Here is a 25971-nt window from a genome sequence, read left to right as displayed (position 1 = left end):
GCTCCTCTGGTGATGTAGAGGTTAAGCCAGGCCCTGCAGTGCCTAGCTCCACTCCCATTCCCCAAGCGCTCTCATTTGTTGACATTTGTAACAGTAAAAGCCTTGGTTTCATGCATGTTAACATTAGAAGCCTACTCCCTAAGTTTGTTTTATTCACTGCTTTAGCACACTCTGCCAACCCGGATGTCCTAGCCGTGTCTGAATCCTGGCTTAGGAAAGGCCACCAAAAACCCTGAAATTTCCATCCCTAACTATAACATTTTCCGACGAGATAGAACTGCCACAGGGTGCGGAGTTACAATCTACTGCAGAGATAGCCTACAGAGTTAAGTCTTACTATCCAGGTCTGTGCCCAAACAATTTGAGCTTCTACTTTTAAAAACCCACCTTTCCAGAAACAAGTCTCTCTCCATTGCCCCCTGCTGTAGACCACATTCTGCCCCCAGCTGTGCCACATACACCATATGTGAATTGATTGCCCCCCATCTATCTTCAGAGCTTGTGCTGTTAGGTGACCTAAACTGGGACATGCTTAACACCCCGGCCTTCCTACAATCTAAGCTTAATGCCCTCAATCTCACACAAATGATCAATGAACCTACCAGGTACAAACACAAATCCGTAAACACAGACACCCTCATAGATATCATCCTAACTAACCGGCCCTCCAAATACACCTCTGCTGTCTTCAACCAGGATCTCAGCGATCACTGCCTCATTGCTTGTGTCCGTAATGAGTCTGCGGTCAAATGACCACCCCTAATGACCTCATTCCATCAGTAGAAGATGCCTGGTTATTCTTTAAAAGTGTATTGCTCACAATCTTAAATAAGCATGCACGTTTCCCAAAAAATTGATCCAGGAACAGATATAGCCCTTGGTTCACTCCAGCCTTGACTGCCATTCAACTGTTCTGCCTTCGGCTATGGAACCATGACCTCTTCACCGGACGTGCTACTTGTCCCAGACCTGCTGTTTTCAACTCTCTAGAGACAGCAGGAGTGGTAGAGATACTCTTAATGATCGGCTATGGAAAGCCAACTGACATTTACTCCTGAGGTGCTGACTTGCTGGACCCTCGACAACTACTGTGATTATTATTATTTGACCATGCTGGTCATTTATGAACATAATCTCCACCTGGCACAGCCAGAAGAGGCCTGGCCACCCCTCATAGCCTGGTTCTTCTCTAGGTTTCATCATAGGTTTTGGCCTTTGCTAGCCACCATGCTTCTACACCTGCATTGCTTGCGGTTTTAGGACTGGGTTTCTGTACAGCACTTTGAGATATCAGCTGATGTACGAAGGGCTATATAAATACATTTGATTTGATTTGATTGACCAGCACAAAAACATCCTGTGGCGTACTGCATTAGCATTGAATTGCCCCCGCGATATGCAACCAATAGGAACTAATATACACAGGCAGTTAGGAATGCGAAGGTTAGCTTTTACAAACAGAAGTTTGCATCCTGCAGCACAAACTCACAAAAGTTCTGGGAGAATAAAGAAGTCCATGGAGAATAAAAGCACCTCCTCCCAGCTACCCACTACACTGAGGCTAGGATACACTGTCACCACCGATAAATCCAAGATAATTGGTTTCCAAGATAATCGCAATCTGGTTTCCAAGCTGGTCATGGGTGCACCTCAGCCACGCTCAAGGTCCTGAACGGTATCATAACCTCCATCAATAAGAGACAATACAGTGCAGTTGTATTCATAGACCTGGCCAAGGCTTTCGACTCTGTCAATCACCATATTCTTATCGGCAGACTAAACAGGCTTGGTTTCTCGAATGACTGCCTCACCTGGTTCAACCACTACTTCTCAAACAGAGTTCAGTGTGTCAAATCGGAGGCCTGTTGTTCAGACCTCTGGCTGTCTCTGCCACAGGGTTCAATTCTCGGTCCGACTTTTTTCTCTGTAAACTTCAATGATGTAGCTCTTGCTTCTGGGGATTCTCTGATCCACCTCTACGCAGACGATACCATGACTTAAATGTAATGTAAATGTATACTTCTGGCCCTTTGTTGGACACTGTGTTTAATTAACCTCCAGAGAAGCTTCAATGCCATATAACTCTCCTTCCGTGGCCTCCAACTAGAGGTCGACCGATTATGATTTTTCAACGCCGATACCGATACCGATTATTGGAGTACCAAAAAATGCCGATACCCATTAATCGGCCAATTGTTTTATTTATTTATTTGTAATAATGACAATTACAACAATACTGAACAAACACTTATTTTAACTTAATATAATAAATCAATAAAAATCAATTTAGCCTCAAATAAATAATGAAACATGTTCAATTTGGTTTAAATAATGCAAAAACAAAGTGTTGGAGAAGTAAAAGTACAATATGTGCCATGTAGAAAAGCTAACGTTTGAGTTCCTTGCTCAGAACATGAGAACATATGAAAGTTGGTGGTTCCTGTAAACATGAGACTTATATTCCAATGTAAAAGATTTTAGGTTGTAGTTAATATAGTATTTGTAGGACTATTTCTCTCTATACCATTTGTATTTCATATACAGTACCTTTGACTATTGGATGTTCTTATAGGCACTTCAGTATTGTAACAGTATTGCTTCCGTCCCTCTCTTCACCCCTATCTGTGTCACGCCTTGGTCATTGTGTTTTGTGTTTTCGTTATATACAGTGCCTTGCGAAAGTATTCGGCCCCCTTGAAGTTTGCGACCTTTTGCCACATTTCAGGCTTCAAACATAAAGATATAAAACTGTATTTTTCTGTGAAGAATCAACAACAAGTGGGACACAATCATGAAGTGGAACGACATTTATTGGATATTTCAAACTTTTTTAACAAATCAAAAAATGAAAAATTGGATGTGCAAAATTATTCAGCCCCCTTAAGTTAATACTTTGTAGCGCCACCTTTTGCTGCGATTACAGCTGTAAGTCGCTTGGGGTATGTCTCTATCAGTTTTGCACATCGAGAGACAAATGTTTTCCCATTCCTCCTTGCAAAACAGCTCGAGCTCAGTGAGGTTGGATGGAGAGTATTTGTGAACAGCAGTTTTCAGTTCTTTCCACAGATTCTCGATTGGATTCAGGTCTGGACTTTGACTTGGCCATTCTAACACCTGGATATGTTTATTTTTGAACCATTCCATTGTAGATTTTGCTTTATGTTTTGGATCATTGTCTTGTTGGAAGACAAATCTCCGTCCCAGTCTCAGGTCTTTTGCAGACTCCATCAGGTTTTCTTCCAGAATGGTCCTGTATTTGGCTCCATCCATCTTCCCATCAATTTTAACCATCTTCCCTGTCCCTGCTGAAGAAAAGCAGGCCCAAACCATGATGCTGCCACCACCATGTTTGACAGTGGGTATGGTGTGTTCAGGGTGTTGCTTTTACACCAAATATAACATTTTGCATTGTTGCCAAAAAGTTCAATTTTGGTTTCATCTGACCAAAGCACCTTCTTCCACATGTTTGGTGTGTCTCCCAGGTGGCTTGTGGTAAACTTTAAATGACACTTTTTATGGATATCTTTAAGAAATGGCTTTCTTCTTGCCACTCTTCCATAAAGGCCAGATTTGTGCAATATACGACTGATTGTTGTCCTATGGACAGGGTCTCCCACCTCAGCTGTAGATCTCTGCAGTTCATCCAGAGTGATCATGGGCCTCTTGGCTGCATCTCTGATCAGTATTCTCCTTGTATGAGCTGAAAGTTTAGAGGGACGGCAAGGTCTTGGTAGATTTGCAGTGGTCTGATACTCCTTCCATTTCAATATTATCGCTTGCACAGTGCTCCTTGGGATGTTTAAAGCCTGGGAAATCTTTTTGTATCCAAATCCGGCTTTAAACTTCTTCACAACAGTATCTCGGACCTGCCTGGTGTGTTCCTTGTTCTTAACGGACCTCTGAGACTATCACAGTGCAGGTGCATTTATACGGAGACTTGATTACACACAGGTGGATTGTATTTATCATCATTAGTCGTTTCAACATTGGATCATTCAGAGATCCTCACTGAACTTCTGGAGAGAGTTTGCTGCACTCAAAGTAAAGGGGCTGAATAATTTTGCACGCCCAATTTTTCAGTTTTTGTTTTGTTAAAAAGTTTGAAATATCCAATAAATGTCGTACCACTTCATGATTGTGTCCCATTTGTTGTTGATTCTAAACAAAAAAATACAGTTTTATATCTTTATGTTTGAAGCCTGAAATGTGGCAAAAGGTCACAAAATTCAAGGGGGCCAAATACTTTCGCAATGCACTGTATTTGGTTAGGCCAGGGTGTGACATGGGTTGATGTTGTGTTTCGTATTGGGGGTTTTGTAGGTATTGGGATTGCGGCTGAGTAGGGGTGTAGCATAGGTTGGCTGCCTGAGGCGGTTCTCAATCAGAGTCAGGTGATTCTCGTTGTCTCTGATTGGGAACCGTATTTAGGTAGCCTGGGTTTCGCTTTGTATTTCGTGGGTGATTGTTCCTGTCTCTGTGTAGTGTTCACCAGATAGGCTGTATTAGGTTTCACGTTCCGTTTGTTGTTTTTGTATAAGTTATTTCATGTATCGCGATCTCTTCATTAAAGACATGAGTAACCACCATGCTGCATTTCGGTCCGACTCTCTTTTGACAAACGTAGAACGCCGTTACAATATGGGCTCGAACCAGCAACACATCAACAACAGCCACACTCGAACCAGCGTTACCCATCGCTCCACAAAAGCCGCGGCCCTTGCAGAGCAAGGGGAATAACTACTCCCAAGTCTCAGAGCGAGTGACATTTGAAACGCTATTAGCGCACACCCCGCTAACTAGCTAGCCATTTCACATCGGTTACACCAGCCATTAGGCTGATAGGCTTGAAATCATAAACAGCGCTGTGCTTGCGAAGAGCTGCTGGCAAAATGCACGAAAGTGCTGTTTGAATGAATGCTTACGAGCCTGCTGCTGCCTACCATCGCTGAGTCAGACTGCTCTATCAAATATCAAATCATAGACTTAATTATAACATAATAACACAAAGAAATACGAGACTTTGGTCATTAATATGGTCGAATCCGGAAACTATAATTTCAAAAACAAAATGTTTATTATTTCAGTGAAATACGGAACAGTTCTGTATTTTATCTAATGGGTGGCACCACTAAGTCTAAATATGCCTGTTACATTGTTCAACCTTCAATGTTATGTCATAATTAAGTAACATGCTGGCAAAATTAGTTCGCAATGAGCCAGGCTGCCCAAACTGTTGCATTTACCCTGACTCTGCGTGCAAAGAACGCAAGAGAAGTGACACAATTTCACCTGGTTAATATTGCCTGCTAACCTGGATTTATTTTATCTAAATATGCAGGTTTAAAAAAATATATACTTCTGTGTATTGATTTTAAGAAATGCATTTGTGTTTTCATGGTGAGTTACAGTCATGCAACGATTGTGTTTTTTTCACAAATGCGCATTTGTTAAATCATCCCGATTATATGCAACACAGGACATGCTAGATAAACCCCAGTATCTCTACTCGCACATTCATTTTCTGCACATCTATGACTCCAGTGTTTAATTGCTAAATTGTCATTATTTCGGCACTATGTTCTATTTATTGCCTTACCTCCCTTGCACACACTGTATAAAGACTATTTTTTCCCTTTTGTGTTATTGACTGTATGTTTGTTTATTCCATGTGTAACTCTGTTGTTGTATGTGTGGAATTGCTACGCTTTATCTTGGCCAGGTCGCAGTTTTAAATGAGAACTTGTTCTCAACTAGCCTACCTGGTTAAATAAAGGTGAAATAAAATACAAATTTAAAATAAAGAGAACCACTGTACTTACCACGCCACACTGACACAGAAGAACATCTGAATTCTCAAAACATAATTGATTCCTGAAAGTTGACGTGATCATTTGTGTTGTAAGGATAAGCAAAGGGGTCACTAAAGGGCTATCAGAAGAGCCGTATGAAGCGATATCAGTGACAGTTTTTCCACCTGAGAGATCACCTACTAAAGTATCACCTTTCAACCAAATTGACTTTCAATCCAATGTAGATGTCCACAGACTAAATTGGATGAATGATTTTGCAGTGTTACCGTAATTTCTGGACTATAAACCGCTACTTTATTCCCACACTTTGAACCTCGGGGTTTATACAATGACGCGGCTAATTTGTGGATTTTTCCCGCTTTCACAAGATTCATGTCGCCAAAAAACTGAGCACCGTCGCATAATGTGACGTAAATCGAGTGCGCTCAAATTTACCATCGTTCTGATTACGGTAGTAATTTTGTCACCCTCATCATGGCAAAGACACAGAGAAATGCATATGATGCAGCTTTCAAATTGAAGGCGATAAATCTGGCTGTTGCCTTAATGAGTCGATGATAAGACGTTGGAAACAGCAGCGTGAGGAACTGACTCAGTGCATAAAGACAACAAAAGCTTTCAGAGGAAAGAAAAGCAGATGGCCCAAAGTATTTGCAGCCACTCGACATCAGTGTAAATCGTGCATTTAAGGTGGCGCTCCTAGTTCAGTGGGAGGCTTGGATGACAAGTGGGGACAAATCCTTCACTAAAACGGGCCGCAGGCGAAGAGCATCTTATGGTCAAGTCTGCCAGTGGGTCCTGACAGCGTGGAGCATTGTCAAAAAATCCACTATCATTAACAGGTTTCGAAAGGCTGGACTGCTGCGTGTTGAAGGGGCAGCATGAGCTCAGAGGGGTATTTGCCTCCGGATGAAAGTGACGAGAGCGACAATGAAAACGATCCAACATCGGGTGAAGCAATTCTGAGGCTATTCAACTCCGACACCGAAGGAGATGACTTCAGTGGTTTCAGTGCACAGGAGGAGGAAGATAGTGACCAATGACTTTCTTGGTAGACTACTGTTTTAATTTTTGTTACAAGCCGTGTTTCGTTAAAGCCTATTTATTTTTGTTACAAGCCATGTTTCGTTTAAAGGCTGTGTAAAGTTCATTTGTTTCAATGTACCGGTAGGCACCTGCGGCTTATAGACATGTGCGGCTTATTTATGTACAAAATACATATTTTTTAATAATTCAGTGGGTGCGGTTTATATTCAGGTGCGCTTAATAGTCCAGCAATTACGGTAAATGAAATGTAAAATATCACATTGATTTCCAGTGACTGGATAATGGGGAAAACAAGTGCTGCACAATGACATCATCATCTTTATCCATGTCTGATTGATGACGTCATCATCTTTATCCATGTCTGATTGATGACGTCATCATCTTTATCCATGTCTGATTGATGACGTCATCATCTTTATCCATGTCTGATTGATGACGTCATCATCCTCATCCATGTCTGATTGATTGACATTGTGGTGTTGGCTGTGTGAACTGTTTCTTTGGGACCCAAATGACAGATTTGACACGCTTCTGCAGAGGGTGAATCATACCCACAGGCAGGCAGGGAGACAGGCAGGCAGGGAGACAGGCAGGCAGGCAGGCAGGGAGACAGGCAGGCAGGGAGACAGGCAGGCAGGGGGACAAAGAGACAGGCAATGGGTGCAATGTAAATCATGAAATACAAACCTGAACTATGAGGACCAAGAACTTAGGTAATTGTAATCTTATATAAATAACTTAGCAAGAGTCATACACTGCCCTCACAAGGTAGACTGCTCTCATCTGTTCACAGTTACAGCAGTGAGACAGTGTGTGTGTGCATGTGCATACAGTAGTTTGTCAAACAAAGCAGGTAGACAGGGAAATAGATTCACTGTCAGTCATGAAATACTGACCTAAGCTTATAGAGGATAAATGGTGTTCTTCCATAACTCACACTGATAAAGATGTTCCTTTTATCTGCTGGAATATGCTTTCAGGTCCTGTCAAATACCAGGTATACTGCTCTGCCATCACAGGGTATCTGCTTACAGCTTCTCCAATAAGATATGTGTGTGTGTGCAGGCAGTGGAACATCGCTAAGGCTGTTGTGGTTGAATGTACCCTTCACTCACCATGACAGAGGAATTGCGTCTGGATCCGAGGGGTGTGGTGGGCAGAGAGTTGAGGGAGGAGCTGGCGTTGAACTCCTCGGAGCTGAGGTTGTCTACAGAGCCATCACTGAGCCCACTGCTGATGGAGCTGCTCTCTTCCCAGCTGAAAAGAGAAGGGGTCAAAGGTTATAATAAAGCATGATACTGTTTAGAAGGGAATATATAGTTACTGTGTATTAACAGTTATAAAGCTATCTAACAGTAAAGGAAAGGGGGATACCTAGCCAGTCTTCCACATTTAACCCAATACCTCGTAGTTAAAGAGGAGGTTATTAAAGGATAAGACAAAGGTAGGTCTAAATTGGCAACAGCTTTGACTGTCCATCTGTCCTCCTGAAGGGATACCATGGTAACGGCCAGCTACAAGCTGTTCGATCAGAGAGGGATGCCTAGGTTACACCACACAGCTGCTTTGATTCTAACACAACTAGGAACTCTTCATCCTCTCAGTGTCAAACTACAGCTCCATGAGTGGCACTTTGACTGAAGTTTCCTCAGCACGGGACGTTTATGTTAAATCAAGTTGACTGGGCGAGGCCAAGGGAGGCAGTGGGTTGACAAGTAGCTCAGGGATGGCGCGCTCCAAGGAGCGATAGAACAGGGGAGTTAGAGAAGAAGTGGAAATCCCAGTGACAGCTGCCTGTGGGTCTGGGCTGTCATCCCGCCACCCGCCTGCCTGACCTGGCCTGGCCTGTCCTGGGACAGATGATGCTGGAGAGGCCCATACGTGAGAGGAGGGAGGGAGGGAGGGAGGTGGACACAGATGAGCAGTTACAGTGTGGTACTGTAACCCAAAAATCTGTTGCTCGCTCACAAGACAGCAACTAATACTTGGACCAAATGGATCCCTGAATAAATCTGAATATGAGTGAATTTGAATTTCACATTCTGAAAATACAGGTCATTGAATTTCACACTGAAAATACAGGTCATTGAATGTAACTGAATGTGAGAAGGGGTGGAGGATGTAGTCGAAACGATTATTGTCATGTAAGGCTCAGAACAGGACAAAACAGACTTTTTAAATGGAGACCCGGGTTCTAAAGCGAGCTTTGTATGCCTTTATTGTTTCAATAGAAACATCTCAAGAGTGCTGTAATGTTAAGTACCTCTTAGATGTATGTAACTGTTATGTTCTCTCACAAATGTGTCAGATAGCAAAAGGTAGATACTGTAATAAGACCCTTAGAAACCTGAGTCATTCCTGACTTCTGTTCTCTGTCTGTGCTTTCCTGCCCCGGCTGAGTTGAAATGGCTCTTTGTGGGTTCCTACTCTGCAATTAGCAGGGTGATGGAACATGGAATTGCATATGTAGAATACACTGGTAGAAAAAAACGGCCTGTAGAAAGTCTGAAGCAGAGGAGGCAATTGGACTTAATCACATGTCTACGGAGAAATTAGTCCTCCCAAAAAAGGGCATTGGGTAAAACTTAGAATCTACCAGTCACTGGAACACTTCAGTATATAATTTTGCACACTGAAGGGAACTACTACCATAAATGTACAGTACAAAAAGCATATGTTGGTGTCGGTCACAAAATTGTATAAAGTCCCTTAAATTAATCTTGCATTTCTCAGAAGCACCAATCACCTTAAGTGGATACATGAATCTAAAAAGAAGTTTATAAACTAGGGGTTTTATTTCCTTCCCATCCTTCATCAGGTAGACATATAGAACAGACACACAGAACTGTTGGCCAACACAGAGACAGGGTGTTGAGTGATGTTTTAATTGGCGGTTGTGTAGCTAAGAGTTCTAAGCCTGATCTGCGTTGCTGCACTGCAGTGCTCTCCATAGGTGGTTGTCATACACAACCATCTCATTAAAGATAGCCCACAGAAATGAGTGGCAATTATGAGTTAATATCCTTTCCAAACCTCTAAATATCCTTTTAATATCCTTTCAAAAATAGTAGGAATATTGCATCCGTCTGATCTGTTAGCTTTATGTCTAGCTGGCTTGCAGAAAATAGATATTGAAGATGGCAAGATTGGGTGTTTATATATTGAATGTTATGCAGAGTTTTGTGATGTGCAATGGTTGAAATGTACTTCTTGGTCTATAAACTTTGTACAGAGGACTGAGGTGAGCCGCATTTGTCACCACTCTAAGCAGCAATGCTATAAACAGCCGTCTTGGAACAACCACAGACCAGCAAGGATTCATCACGGGACCAGGCTGAACAGCATGGATCTCAGCTCACAGTAATACTACAACTTGGCCTAAATGTGTGATGAGTTGATGTCCAAGGAAAGGTTCCATCTTCTACATTGTGATTTGAAAATATTATCCTCATACACACTGGTTAAACCAGCATGTTTGTTACTTGATAAAGATCACAGTTTGAGGGAGAGCCTGTTCTTTAAGGCAAGTCATTCAGTGTTCTGGCATTATTGAACTGATTAAAAGAGATCCACAGGTACTCACCCCAGACTTTTATATTTGAAAAGTCACACCTTATGCAGTAGTTTATGGCCAGTGGTTTGTTACAAAGGAATGACCCTGGCGTGTCCAGTATCTCCCCAAGGGGGTGGCAAATCCAGGAGAGACTGGGAGGGTCTGCAACACTGTATAGCCTGTAGTCTGTTGATATTGCAACATGTGTCTACTTTGGAGGTTACGTTACAGAGTTAAAACTCAGACAAGGATGGGTGGGAGGGAACATAACCACTTGCTGTACATACTTCATACATTGGGGTGGAAATGAGCTTTTTGTTGTCCGTGGCACTGCTCCAAGCTTACCGGCTGATTCATGCGTTAGTGCTAGTATTTGAATTCTGTTGTTGAGAAAATGTTTTGGTTTGAAAGATTGAGGGAGGGGTCGTGTGGTGGGTGAAGGAGGGAGGGAGGGGGGGGGGGGGACAATATGATCTACATTCTCCCCTCCTCCCTAGCGGGGCACAAACTGGGACCAGCTGTGTGCAACAAGAGGACTCTTCTTGGTTACCAAAAGCTTGTCATTGTGTAATGCACTGGATGTTCATGACTAGACTACTAGATGATCTGACTGCTAAAACACAACTTTCTGCATAATGTAGGGATACTAAATCTAACAATGATTTCACTTGATTCAATCAATCATAATAAATTGAAAACATCAACAATCATGCAGAAAAATGTGTGACATTTTGCGCTATAATGATTTATGTCAACCATATTCATATAGCTGTGACTACATAAACAAAACACTAGCATTCTCATACAGAGAAAGATCAACACTACCATAAGACTTTGATGTCATTCCTGCAAAGCTAATAAGTTGTCCATTTGGATAAGCACCCAGGCATCACACCTAATAAAACAACATAGGACTTCCTCCACACACATACAGTGGGGCAAAAAAAGTATTTAGTCAGTCACCAATTGTGCAAGTTCTCCCAGTTAAAAAGATGAGAGAGGCCTGTACTTTTCATCATAGGTTCACTTCAACTATGACAGACAAAATGAGAAAAAAAATCCAGAAAATCACATTGTAGGATTTTTAATTAATTTATTTGCAAATTATGGTGGAAAATAAGTATTTGGTCAATAACAAAAGTTGATCTCAATACTTTGTTATATACCCTTAGTTGGCAATGACAGAGGTCAAACGTTTTCTGTAAGTCTTCACAAGGTTTTCACACACTGTTGCTGGTATTTTGGCCCATTCCTCCATGCAGATCTCCTCTAGAGCAGTGATGTTTTGGGGCTGTTGATGGGCAACACGGACTTTCAACTCCCTCCAAAGATTTTCTATGGGGTTGAGATCTGGAGACTGACTAGGCCACTCCAGGACCTTAAAATGCTTCTTACGAAGCCACTCCTGCATTGCCTGGGCGGTGTGTTTGGGATCATTGTCATGCTGAAAGACCCAGCCACGTTTCTTCTTCAATGCCCTTGCTGATGGAAGGAGGTTTTCACTCAAAATCTCACGATACATGGCCCCATTCATTCTTTCCTTTATACGGATCAGTCGTCCTGGTCCCTTTGCAGAAAAACAGCCCCAAAGCATGATGTTTCCACCCCCATGCTTCACAGTAGGTATGGTGTTCTTTGGATGCAACTCAGCACTCTTTGTCCTCCAAACACGACGAGTTGAGTTTTTACCAAAAAGTTATATTTTGGTTTCATCTGACCATATGACATTCTCCCAATCTTCTTCTGGATCATCCAAGTGCTCTCTAGCAAACTTCAGAATGGCCTGGACATGTACTGGCTTAAGCAGGGGGACACGTCTGGCACTGCAGGATTTGAGTCCCTGGCGGCGTAGTGTGTTACTGATGGTAGGCTTTGTTACTTTGGTCCCAGCTCTCTGCAGGTCATTCACTAGTTCCCCCCATGTGATTCTGGGATTTTTGCTCACCGTTCTTATGATCATTTTTACCCCATGGGGTGGGTTCTTGCGTGGAGCCCCAGATCGAGGGAGATTATCAGTGGTCTTGTATGTCATCCATTCCCTAATATTTGCTCCCACAGTTGATTTCTTCAAACCAAGCTGCTTACCTATTGCAGATTCAGTCTTCCCAGCCTGGTGCAGGTCTACAATTTTGTTTCTGGTGTCTTTTGACAGCTCTTTGGTCTTGGCCATAGTAGAGTTTGGAGTGTGACTGTTTGAGGTTGTAGACAGGTGTCTTTTATACTGATAACAAGTTCAAACAGGTGCAATTAATACAGGTAACGAGTGGAGGACAGAGGAGCCTCTTAAAGAAGACGTTACAGGTCTGTGCTTGTTTGTAGGTGACAAAATACTTATTTTCCACCATAATTTGCAAATAAATTCATTAAACATCCTACAATGTGATTTTCTGGATTTTTTTCCCTCATTTTGTCTGTCATAGTTGAAGTGTACCTATGATGAAAATTACAGGCCTCTCTCATCTTTTTAAGTGGGTGGCTGACTAAATAATTTTTTGCCCCACTGTAGACAGGGATACATTGAACAGGTTTAAAGCCACTGTCGCTGCACCACACTATTGGAGAGTCCCACTATTGATGTGTGTGGTAACATGTGGATCCAATAGATATCACGAGATAGTTAAAGGTGCGTAAACCATTAATGGTCAAGTCCTTGAAACAACCAGACCTGTGTCATATAATCCCAAATACTTTAGCTGCACTTGATTTAGATTGTCCAATATATAGAAACAATAGGAAAGCTCCAAAAGTGCAAACTCCAAGCTAAATCAAGTGCACCTCCAATACAGGACCTTATGAAAGTATTCACACTCCTTGCTTTTCCAGATTTTGTTGTGTTATTTTAATCATTTTAAATTGATAATATTTTGATTTTTTGTCAGTGGCCTACACACAATACCTCATAATGTCAAAGTGGAAATTTGTTTATGAATTAATAATACAATTTATAAAAAACAATTCAATAAGTCAATAAGTATTCAACCCCTTTGTTATGCCAAGACTAAATTAGTTCAGAAAAAAGGTGCTTAACAAGTCACGTAATAAGTTGCATCTACTCATTCTGTGTGGAATTATTTTTTAATGAATACCTCATCTCTGTACCCCACACATACAACTATCTAAAAGGTCCCTCAGACGAGCAGTGAATTTCAAACAAAGATGTAACCACAACATTTTCCAATGCCTTGCAAAGGACACCTACTGGTAGATGGGTAAAGCAGACATTGAATATCTTAAAGCATGGTGAAGTTATTCATTACACTTAGGATGGTGTATCAATACACTTATTCACAACAAAGATACAGGCCTCCTTCTTAACTCAGTTGCCAGAGAGGAAGGAAACCACTCAGGGATTTCACCATGAAGCCAATGGTGACTTTAAACAGTTACAGAGTATAATGGCTGTGATCGGGAGAAAACTGAGGACGGAGCAACAACATTGTAGTTACTCCACAATACTATCCTAATTGACAGAGTGAAAAGAAGGAAGCCTGTACAGAATAGAAATATTCCAAAACTTGCTTCCTGTTTGCAATAAAACACAAAAGTAATACCTCAAATAATGTGGCAAAGCAATTCACTTTTTGTCCTGAATAAAAAGGACTGGGGAGTTTTTCAGGATAAAAAATACATATAATGGAGCTAAGCACCTAAAACCTGGATTAGTCTGCTTCCACCAGACACTGGGAGACAAATGCACCTTTCAGTAAGGCCAAATACACCTAAAACATGAGGCCAAATCTTCACTGGAGTTGCTTACCATGAAGACAGTAAATGTTCCTGAGAGGCAGAGTTACAGTTTGGACTTAAATCTGCTTGAAAATCTATGGCAAGATCTGAAAATTGTTGTCTAGCAATGGTCAACAACCAATTTGACAGATCTTGAAGCATTTCTAAAAGAACAGTGTGCAAATATTGTACAATCCAGGTGTGCAAAGCTCTTAGAGACTTACCCAGAAAGAGTCACTGTTGTAATCACTGCCAAAGGTGATTCTAAAATGTATTGACTCAGGGGGTTGAATACTTCTCTAATCAAATTACATCAGTGCTTCATTTATTTTTGACAAATGTTAGATTTTTTTCTTCCACTTTGACAGAGTATTAGAGTATTTTGTGAAGATCGTTGACAAAAATGACAATTGAATCCATTTGAATCCAATCCATATTTCCACTTTGTAACACAACAAAATGTGCAAAAAATAAAGGGGTGTGAACACATTCTGAATGCACTGTATGTATTTGGCCTGAAAGAAGGACTGAAAGAAGAACAGCAGACAGTACAGCAGACAGTACAGCAGACAGTACAGCAGACAGTACAGCAGACAGTACAGCAGACAGTACAGCAGACAGTACAGCAGACAGATACAGCAGACAGTACAGCAGACAGTACAGCAGACAGTACAGCAGACAGTACAGCAGACAGTACAGCAGACAGTACAGCAGACAGAACAGCAGACAGTACAGCAGACAGTACAGCAGACAGTACAGCAGACAGTACAGCAGACAGTACAGCAGACAGTACAGCAGACAGTACAGCCAGGCAAAACACAGTTCATAACTCCTGGGAGCGCATACCTGTGGCTGAACGCTCAATGAATCTTCCATTACCCAGATACTGTAGCTGTGGTACTGTTGCCACAATTCCACCATGGAGGGTGTTCTTTTAACCAATACCATAATTGCTTGTGAAAAACAAGTGCCAACTCTCCATCTAACAAGACCTCAGTGCTTACTTGCCAAAGTATAGAGCTTTGCTTAATAAGAAGAATGTTGACTGTCTGCCTCTGAGTCACTTGCTCTAAATCCATTTCAACAATTGACCCAGCAGGTAGCCTATATACAGATATATCCTTTTTTTTGAAAATGTCAGTATTTATATAGCCTATAAGGTAGTATTTTTTATCAAAACTCTATGACATTAGCAGGTAAAAAAAAATATCAAAATTCGAAATGTCCCATGGGAAAGCTGCCGTGGATAGATAAAATAAACTGATGAGTGTTTTCTTTCTTTTAAACTGCAACTATGCATTTCAGTTGATTGATTCAATAACATAACAAAATTCACATAATTTTCAATTAGAAAAAAAAACATTTTCAAAGTCTCTTTTCAATGCTTTTGTTTGTTTTTCAACAGTTGCCAGCCTAATTCCCATCATTTCGTCAGGTTAGCAAGCTACAATGGATACTAATTCCCATCATTTCGTCAGGTTAGCAAGCTACAATGGATACATTCTAAAAAGTTCATTGGTCAACTCTTGAGTCATACACACACCTTTCAAATTCCATGCATTCACAGTATTGAGAATAATTTACAGAGCTACAGTACATCGTCTGATGGTGTTACACGTTGTTCTGTATTGTTATAATCATAATCGCTTAGTGCCTACCTTGGACCCGAAGTAAAATGTATTGTCCTTTTCGCACCGGGCGCAGTCCGCTGCCGCATTGGCGGCACTTTCCCAATTAGCACACGTCCGCTCATTTTCCCGCAATTCTGACATAAAAAAGCATTTAGAAGAAAAATAATCACGTAACGTCATGAAGCCTCAAGGAAGGCTCAACGCTCCATTCAAATCGGTATTGCAGCAACCTCCTATTCCCTATACAGTAAGGACTGCGAACCAGTTGGGAAACACCCCCAAGTAAGAGGCTAAAAAGTGACCCCCCCTACTCTCCCTCTCCTGATGGCTAACAGCTGTTCCCAAAACTGCCACATGTAAACACACATCATATCATCAACACCAACATTATAGCTACTTGAATAAACTAATCGTTCAATAACCCTTGAATATTGCCCTCTAGGGTTAACATGGATATGACATGGCACATATATACATCAAATGTACAGATAATATTTTAATAATTAAGAATTGTACAGAATGAATCTGGAAGTTAGGGGGGTGCCTTGACTTGCTGTAGGCCATATATGTCAACATTACATACGCTTAAAATATTCAGAGGATATAAATCTAATCAATATAACCGACTATAAGCTCTTTATATACTCTCTCCGGGCTAAGTTTAGTTCTCTCTGCTCCCCCTCCTGCTAAGCTGGAACACTGGAGCGGTAAGGGACACCGCCTCACTGTCTGTCTGTCTGTCTGTCTCTGTCTTCCAGGAAGACAGCTTGACTGAGTATCCTCCCTACTTGACCTTCAGTCAGAGGACCACCAGGGAGGAGAGATGAGAATATATATATAATATAATATATAATATATATATAATATAATATAATATATATATATATATATGTGTGTTTTTTAAAACATTTATTGAACCTTTCTTTAATAGGCATGAGAACACAGAGAAGCAGCTAATGTTCACTTAGACCACTACATTAATAGGCTACAATAAATACACCCATTGTGTTACTGGAGCTAAATCCTTACTGCTCCACAGCCTACTCCAAGGCTCTACTGTGTTCCTGGAGAGCTAAATCCTTACTGCTCCACAGCCTATTCCAAGGCTCTACTGTGTTCCTGGAGAGCTAAATCCTTACTGCTCCACAGCCTATTCCAAGGCTCTACTGTGTTCCTGGAGAGCTAAATCCTTACTGCTCCAACGCTCTACTGTGTTCCTGGAGAGCTAAATCCTTACTGCTCCACAGCCTATTCCAAGGCTCTACTGTGTTCCTGGAGAGCTAAATAAATCCTTACTGCTCCACAGCCTATTCCAAGGCTCTACTGTGTTCCTGGAGAGCTAAATCCTTACTACTCCACAGCCTATTCCAAGGCTCTACTGTGTTCCTGTAGTGCTAAATCCTGACTGCTCCACAGCCTATTCCAAGGCTCTACTGTGTTCCTGGAGAGCTAAATCCTTACTGCTCCACAGCCTACTCCAAGGCTCTACTGTGTTCCTGGAGAGCTAAATCCTTACTGCTCCACAGCCTATTCCAAGGCTCTACTGTGTTCCTGGAGAGCTAAATCCTTACTGCTCCACAGCCTATTCCAAGGCTCTACTGTGTTCCTGGAGAGCTAAATCCTTACTGCTCCACAGCCTATTCCAAGGCTCTACTGTGTTCCTGGAGCTAAATCCTTACTGCTCCACAGCCTATTCCAAGGCTCTACTGTGTTCCTGGAGAGCTAAATCCTTACTGCTCCACAGTCTATTCCACGGCTCTACTGTGTTCCTGGAGCTAAATCCTTACTGCCCCACAGCCTATTCCAAGGCTCTACTGTGTTCCTGGAGAGCTAAATCCTTACTGCTCCACAGCCTATTCCAAGGCTCTACTGTGTTCCTGGAGCTAAATCCTTACTGCTCCACAGCCTATTCCAAGGCTCTACTGTGTTCCTGGAGCTAAATCCTTACTGCTCCACAGCCTATTCCAAGGCTCTACTGTGTTCCTGGAGAGCTAAATCCTTACTGCTCCACAGCCTATTCCAAGGCTCTACTGTGTTCCTGGAGCTAAATCCTTACTGCTCCACAGCCTATTCCAAGGCTCTACTGTGTTCCTGGAGCTAAATCCGTACTGCTCCACAGCCTATTCCAAGGCTCTACTGTGTTCCTGGAGCTAAATCCTTACTGCTCCACAGCCTATTCCAAGGCTCTACTGTGTTTCATGGAGAGCTAATATCCCGGGTCCGGTTCCTGATAGCATTGGAACATGGAGTTATGAGTGTTTTGAGGATGGATCATTCATACAACGGCCAAAGATGGGACATGTGTTTCTCAAAACACGCAGAAAGAACATTCTGTAACACTTAATTTTAAAGTGTACCATCTGGGTTAACTTAGTTCAGCTGGTAAAAATAAGGTACAGAAATGAAGTGAAACTTCCAGAAGCTTTAAAGGCCAGGTTGAAAGGGTGGGTAATGTATTGTTTGAGTACACCTTAATAACAAGTAAGTACCCCTCAAGGTACACTTCATTGTAACTAGCTACATCCTGTGTAACACCTAGTAATTACACTGTACTTAGGCAAACATGACATGCACTATGCTTTGAAACAGTGTGTTTATTCTGATGACCAAGTTAACCCCGATCGTACACTTTATTTTGGTGGCAAATGCTAGCAATAACATTGAGTGGAGATATATTTTCAATGATGTACATTCATAGGTCAGTAATGACAGCCGATTGAACAAAATCTATCGGACACCGAGCTTGACCACCAGGGGCCGCAACCTTTGTGACAGTTGTTACTGAATCGGATGCATCTGAGAAGAAACAAAACAGTAAGTTGGTGAATGTAGTGGAAACCTGCCCATTCGTAACAAGCCTGGTAACACTTTTGTAATTACAGACCTGAATTACTACCGGCTACATGCTGTTATTACAGTGTAACTATTGGTTTTTACAGTTAACTACAATACTTGTTTCAGTGTAATTACACATGTAATATAATAATAAGGACCTCTTCAAATGAAGTGTTACCAAATGTTTGCTAAATGCGTCGTGTCAATCGTGATAGGATCGAAATAAATTTGCATGGCTGTTCTTGGATCAGCTTTCACCATTCATATCTTACCGTAACATGATAATTATTCCTCAATACTGACGACGTATCAGCTCCTAGAGATATATTATCATCTATATGTCTGCAAATAACCAGGCGGCTTATTTGAATGCTTAGCCTACCCTATAATAATGCAGAAAATCAGATTTGGCACATCATTGAACACACTACCCATCATGAAATATATTGAGGCAACAATTACAGACAGTAGCCTACAATTAGCAAAATAGAACTCGATTGAATGAACATGAAAGTGCTTTCAATATGATTGAAATGTATAGGACTATGTAGCCTACTGTGTTTACCTTTTTATGCAATCATCTCACTATTCATTTAAAGGATCATTTTATCCTCTGCTTGAAACTATTTTCATTTGAGTCATTTAGCAGATGATTTCATCCAGAGCAATTTACAGTAGTGAGTGCATACATTTTCACCCTTTTTTCCTCCCATACTGATCCCCATGGGAATGGAACCCACAACCCTAGCATTGCAAGTGCCATGCTCTATCAACTGAGCCACGGTGGGCTATTGCGAAGACATTCGCTACTTTAAAAGTGTAGTAAACTACATTCTGAAATGATCGTTGGTCATAGAGAAACAGATAAACAGCTTGATTCTATGTTTAGCGGAGATCTTCTGTGTATAAATGGATGTGGATGGGCAAACAATTATCTAGTGATGCACTTAGCTGTTCTACAAGTGGTCTGAGCCCCTTGATAAATAACAAGCGTTTTCAAGTGAAACAGCTTGGATATTTAAAGATGATCCTAAGAAGGTTTTTATGATAAACTTAAAATGCTTTTGGGAAACCGGGCACTCGAATCCTAATCTACTGCACCTGATTCTAATAATTAACTGGTTGATAAACTGAATCAGGTTAGTTGCAACTGGGGTTGGACAGAGTAACTTTACAGGAGGGTCGCTCCCCAGGAACAGGGTTGGAGAGTAAACCTACACGAGGGTAGCTCTCCAGGAACAGGGTTGGATAGTAAACCTACACGAGGGTAGCTCTCCAGGAACAGGGTTGGAGAGTAAACCTACACGAGGGTAGCTCTCCAGGAACAGGATTGGAGAGTAAACCTACACGAGGGTAGCTCTCCAGGAACAGGGTTGGATAGTAAACCTACACGAGGGTAGCTCTCCAGGAACAGGGTTGGAGAGTAAACCTACACGAGGGTAGCTCTCCAGGAACAGGGTTGGATAGTAAACCTACACGAGGGTAGCTCTCCAGGAACAGGGATGGAGAGTAAACCTACACAAGGGTAGCTCTCCAGGAACAGGGTTGGATAGTAAACCTACACAAGGGTAGCTCTCTAGAAACAGGGTTGGAGAGTAAAACTACATGAGGGTAGCTCTCTAGAAACAGGGTTGGATAGTAAACCTACACGAGGGTAGCTCTCCAGAAACAAGGTTGGAGAGTAAAACTACACGAGGGTAGCTCTCTAGAAACAGGGTTGGATAGTAAACCTACATGAGGGTAGCTCTCTAGAAACAGGGTTGGAGAGTAAAACTACACGAGGGTAGCTCTCTAGAAACAGGGTTGGAGAGTAAAACTACACGAGGGTAGCTCTCTAGAAACAGGGTTGGATAGTAAACCTACACGAGGGTAGCTCTCTAGAAACAGGGTTGGATAGTAAAACTACACGAGGGTAGCTCTCTAGAAACAGGGTTGGAGAGTAAAACTACACGAGGGTAGCTCTCTAGAAACAGGGTTGGATAGTAAACCTACATGAGGGTAGCTCTCTAGAAACAGGGTTGGAGAGTAAAACTACACGAGGGTAGCTCTCTAGAAACAGGATTGGATAGTAAAACTACACGAGGGTAGCTCTCTAGAAACAGGGTTGGAGAGTAAACCTACACGAGGGTAGCTCTCTAGAAACAGGGTTGGAGAGTAAAACTACACGAGGGTAGCTCTCTAGAAACAGGATTGGATAGTAAAACTACACGAGGGTAGCTCTCTAGAAACAGGGTTGGAGAGTAAAACGACACGAGGGTAGCTCTCTAGAAACAGGGTTGGAGGGCCCTGGCCTATTCTTTTTAACCTATTTTAAAACATTATTCACTTTCTGAGACCAGGGTGGAAAGTCCAGGCATGGGCTGGTTGGACTAGCATTCACTAACTCTGTGTACTGAATGACTCACAAGGCTAAGTCAACCACAACATAATCTAACCTCCAGCAGGGCATGAGGAACCTCGGAAAATGTTATCCTGGTCCCTCCCCTCATTAATAACAGAGCATTCTCAACGTGATGTCATCAGGTCAGAGGAGCGACGGGCCAACAACTTTGGGAGGTGCACTGTGCGGGCCAAGAAGTTTCCTCCCCAACAAAAGGGCTTACAAAGAAAAACTTCAAAAATGACTAATTTGACACAGAAAGAAGTTGGAGCACTGAACAAAAAAGCCAGAGATTCATTTATTATTTGTTCAGGCTTTAATCTAGGCATGGGCAACTGGCGGACTGCGGGTCGGGATCAATTTACCCCTCCTACCCATTTTTTAAAATACAAAAATATGAATATAGTCTCGGGGATCATCATCATCACATTAACCACGCTAGCTAGATATTTTTGCATGCAACCTATTTCCTCATGTTTTTTTTTTCATTGTGACAACCTTCGAGATTTTACACATAGAAGGAGCAAGAGTGTGTAAATAAATGTCATGGGTACACAGTGGGTACACAAGATATCTGCCATGGTAGTTCCTGAGTTGGGACAGACTAAACAGTCAGTGATCTGTTATCAGCTAGCACCAGCCACACAACAGATCTGGTATCAGCTAGCACCAGCCACAAAACAGATCTGTTATCAGCTATCACCAGCCACACAAAAGATCTGTTATCAGCTAGCACCAGCAACACAACAGATCTGTTATCAGCTAGCACCAGCAACACAACAGATCTGTTATCAGCTAGCACCAGCAACACACCAGATCTGTTATCAGCTAGCACCAGCAACACAACAGATCTGTTATCAGCTAGCACCAGCAACACAACAGATCTGTTATCAGCTATCACCAGCAACACAACAGATCTGTTATCAGCTATCACCAGCAACACAACAGATCTGTTATCAGCTATCGCCAGCAACACAACAGATCTGTTATCAGCTATCACCAGCCACACAACAGATCTGTTATCAGCTATCACCAGCCACACAACAGATCTGTTATCAGCTATCACCAGCCACACAACAGATCTGTTATCAGCTATCACCAGCCACACAACAGATCTGTTATCAGCTAGCACCAGCCACACAACAGATATGTTATCAGCTAGCACCAGCAACACAACAGATCTGTTATCAGCTAGCACCAGCCACACAACAGATCTGTTATCAGCTAGCACCAGCCACACAACAGATCTGTTATCAGCTAGCACCAGCAACACAACAGATCTGTTATCAGCTAGCACCAGCAACACAACAGATCTGTTATCAGCTAGCACCAGCCACACAACAGATCTGTTATCAGCTAGCACCAGCCACACAACAGATCTGTTATCAGCTAGCATCAGCCACACAACTGGCAATGGGAAGATTTCTGTCCAAAGAGAAAACAAAAGATATGTCCCAAACAGATTAACTGTGGTGATGATAGTAAAATAGAAAACTGTTGTCTCCCTGGATCTCTTGATACTCATACCCTGATCTTTAAGTACAAATTATCTAATCAAAAAAATCTGTTTCCCTGTTGCTGTTTTTGTTTATTCAGTCAGCGACCATCATCCCTTCCTCATCCATAACGACTGTAACTTAATCAAATTGAATTTCTATTGTAATAAAGATAATAACTGTATTTGTGAAGAGCTTTTCAAACATTATGCTCATACGGAAAGCCCTTCCCAGGAGACGTATTTCCTGCTTCCTTTGAAAGGTGCTGCAGTATAACAGGCATGAATACAAGTACTATGCATGCTTTATGTCTCCTGTTTATCTGAGCATTTCAGAGTGCTGTTAAACAAACTGTCAACTATCCTCTACGTAACCTTTACTAAGGTGTACGTGTGACTACTAATATTGTCATTACCTCTTGACCAAATGGCTGAAATGTGTGTCTGAAATAACCTCTCCAAAATGTTTGCTTAGGTCATAACTCACCATTCAATAACATAGCGGTATTGACTGGGATATGTACAAGCTGTTTGAGCCCTGAATATCACTGTCAGTGAGAACGAACCTGTAGGCAACGGCCGTAACACACAACATGTGCTGTTCTCTCTTTGCTTTGGTTAACTGCTGTTCTCTGTAGGTTGCATGAGAGCAGACAGGAAGCTGCATTCATATCCTGACCTTCATATGGCTGTGGCCTTTATCTATCTCTGTCTGTCAGCTCTTCCTGCTGGACCAGATCAAAAGGTAGAGAGCAAAGCTGTCTGTTCTACTTAACATTTTTGCAAATCCAAGTTTGATGTTTAGTTGAAATTAGTAGGTATACCCCCTGCCTTTAATCGTCTAAAAAGAGAGACTTTAATGTTGTTCTAAATGAAACGGTTTGAGGGATGGTGAGTGGGTGAGAGGGAGAGACATAAAGGGGTACAAGAGATAGAGCACTGTACTTCCTTCCCTCAGAATGATTCTTAAATATTAATCTAGAATTGGCATTGGCTGAGATAGTGCATTAAAGCACAGCTAAAATATTGATAGGTGGCAGCTGAGCCTCTTCATCTACACCGTACAGTACTATGGAATAAAAGCTTTCATCTTCAGCCCAGTCCAGAGTAAAAACCAGGTATCCAGACACTGTTGTAGAACGCTATAGAAAGCTATATTCCCTGCTCTTTGACCACACTTTTGATTTGATTACCATGTGGAGTACCATTCAGGCATCCAGGAAGCGACTGCTACATAAAAAGACTTGACTCAACAACCTGGATAAAGATCATTAGAGCTCAAACCATTTTCCTAAATAATAGAATTGTTGACATCTCTATTCCATAATGACTCCAAAGCCTAATGGTGCAACGACACAATCATTCCAGCAGACGGCACAATGAGTCCAGAGTGAGGGGGATTGATATGGCATGGGCAATGCCACGGATTGGCACAATGAGTCCAGAGTGAGGGGGATTGATATGGCATGGGCAATGCCACAGATTGGCACAATGAGTCCAGAGTGAGGGGGATTGATATGGCATGGGCAATGCCACGGATTGGCACAATGGCTTGGGTCTCATTGCTGTATTTGTCTGCAGATGGTGTCTAGCCAGTACAGTCTTTCTATATTGTATTCTATTTGTGCACAATTTGTCCATGCACTTTCATTACTCAGTTTATATTCAAGAACTTCATCATGAGGAGTGGAATAATTGAATGCATTAGAAAAGGCATAAACGTGTCTAAGAGGCGCTCGGAGGATCAAAGTCAGTGTCCAGCGGCTCAGCCTGCAGTTCAGTTAGTGTATTATGTCCATTTATCCTCTTATTCAATCAATAGATGAATGAGAAAGACAGTGATGCACTGCACCAGTAGATCACTGATCTTACATTAACCCTGGCATAGCTAACAGGATTGTTTTGGCATCGGCAAGTCAAGGCAAGGCAAGGAGGTACAGCTCAGCAAAGCAGGTCCATTAACAGTAGCAGTAAAACAGTAATGGTTCTGAAATGCATCAGTGAGTCCATCTGAAACTGGAACCCTGTAGCTATATCCCTGTGGAAATGTCCTCTGTCCAACCACTGGGCTGGAAAACAAGAGCAACAAAGCAGTCTCCATGAGTCAGACTAGACCTCAGACAGTACAGGAGAGTTCCCTTACCTAACATCCACATCACAGGGACACACGGCTTGTAAATATTGGGTTTTTATGTTTTTGGTACATTGTATTTGTAAATGTTGTATGATTGGTGTACATGCAGGTCTTCCTTGCAACAGAGGTATTGGTCTCAATGGGATTTCCTTGATAATTAAAAAAAAAATACGTAAAATAAATAAACCTAGCCCTGATATGCTAATGAAGGCTGTCTGCCTTCTTTATTTTTCATTTAATTAGACAAATCAGTTAAGAAAAAGGCTTATTTACAATGATGGCCTAGGAACAGTGGGTTAACTGCCTTGTTCAGGGGGCAGAACGACAGCCTAGGAACAGTGGGTTAACTGCCTTGTTCAGGGGGCAGAACGACAGCCTAGGAACAGTGGGTTAACTGCCTTGTTCAGGGGGCAGAACGACAGCCTAGGAACAGTGGGTTAACTGCCTTGTTCAGGGGGCAGAACGACAGCCTAGGAACAGTGGGTTAACTGCCTTGTTCAGGGAGCAGAATGACAGATATTTACTTTGTCAGCTCAGGGATTTGAACGAGCAACCTTTCAATGATTGACCCAACGCTCTAACCTCTAGGCTACCCCGCCACCCCCCTTCTGTGACTGATATACATAATTTAGTAGACTCTTTGATTCAAAACATACATTGTACGTCTGGGTTGCCCCCGTGGGAATTGAGTGACGACATGACATCATTGACATGATACAGAGAAGGTTCACATGCCCCCAGGGCTGCAATCATATCATTAGTTACTGGTCTGTTTATCAGACATGCCCCCAGGGCTGCAATCATATCATTAGTTACTGGTCTGTTTATCAGACATGCCCCCAGGGCTGCAGTCATATCATTAGTTACTGGTCTGTTTATCAGACATAACCCCAGGGCTGCAGTCATATCATTAGTTACTGGTCTGTTTATCAGACATGCCCCCAGGGCTGCAGTCATATCATTAGTTACTGGTCTGTTTATCAGACATGCCCCCAGGGCTGCAGTCATATCATTAGTTACTGGTCTGTTTATCAGACATAACCCCAGGGCTGCAGTCATATCATTAGTTACTGGTCTGTTTATCAGACATGCCCCCAGGGCTACAGTCATATCATTAGTTACTGGTCTGTTTACCAGACATGCCCCCAGGGCTGCAGTCATATCATTAGTTACTGGTCTGTTTATCAGACATGCCCCCAGGGCTGCAGTCATATCATTAGTTACTGGTCTGTTTATCAGACATGCCCCCAGGGCTGCAGTCATATCATTAGTTACTGGTCTGTTTACCAGACATGCCCCCAGGGCTACAGTCATATCATTAGTTACTGGTCTGTTTACCAGACATGCCCCCAGGGCTACA

General features: G+C 42.1%; 1 protein-coding gene across 16 annotated transcripts in view; it reads right to left on the bottom strand.

Annotated features, from left to right (window-relative positions):
• LOC124002853 (neuron navigator 1-like) overlaps positions 1 to 25971 on the bottom strand; it is a 163662-nt gene that overhangs the window by 43392 nt on the left and 94299 nt on the right. For 15 of the 16 annotated variants that reach the window (XM_046310603.1, XM_046310593.1, XM_046310597.1 and 12 more), the window contains one exon: positions 7973 to 8114. In XM_046310603.1, coding sequence (XP_046166559.1) covers positions 7973 to 8114 — 142 coding nt within the window. Of the gene's footprint in view, positions 1 to 7972; positions 8115 to 15794; positions 16005 to 25971 lie in introns of those variants that run through there. The other variant, XM_046310607.1, reaches the window with a different exon arrangement.

Source organism: Oncorhynchus gorbuscha, linkage group LG18 (genome assembly GCF_021184085.1).
Source record: "Oncorhynchus gorbuscha isolate QuinsamMale2020 ecotype Even-year linkage group LG18, OgorEven_v1.0, whole genome shotgun sequence".
Lineage (NCBI taxonomy): Eukaryota > Metazoa > Chordata > Actinopteri > Salmoniformes > Salmonidae > Oncorhynchus > Oncorhynchus gorbuscha.
Note: the sequence above shows the minus strand (reverse complement) of the source record. Positions and strands in the feature narration are given on the sequence as shown.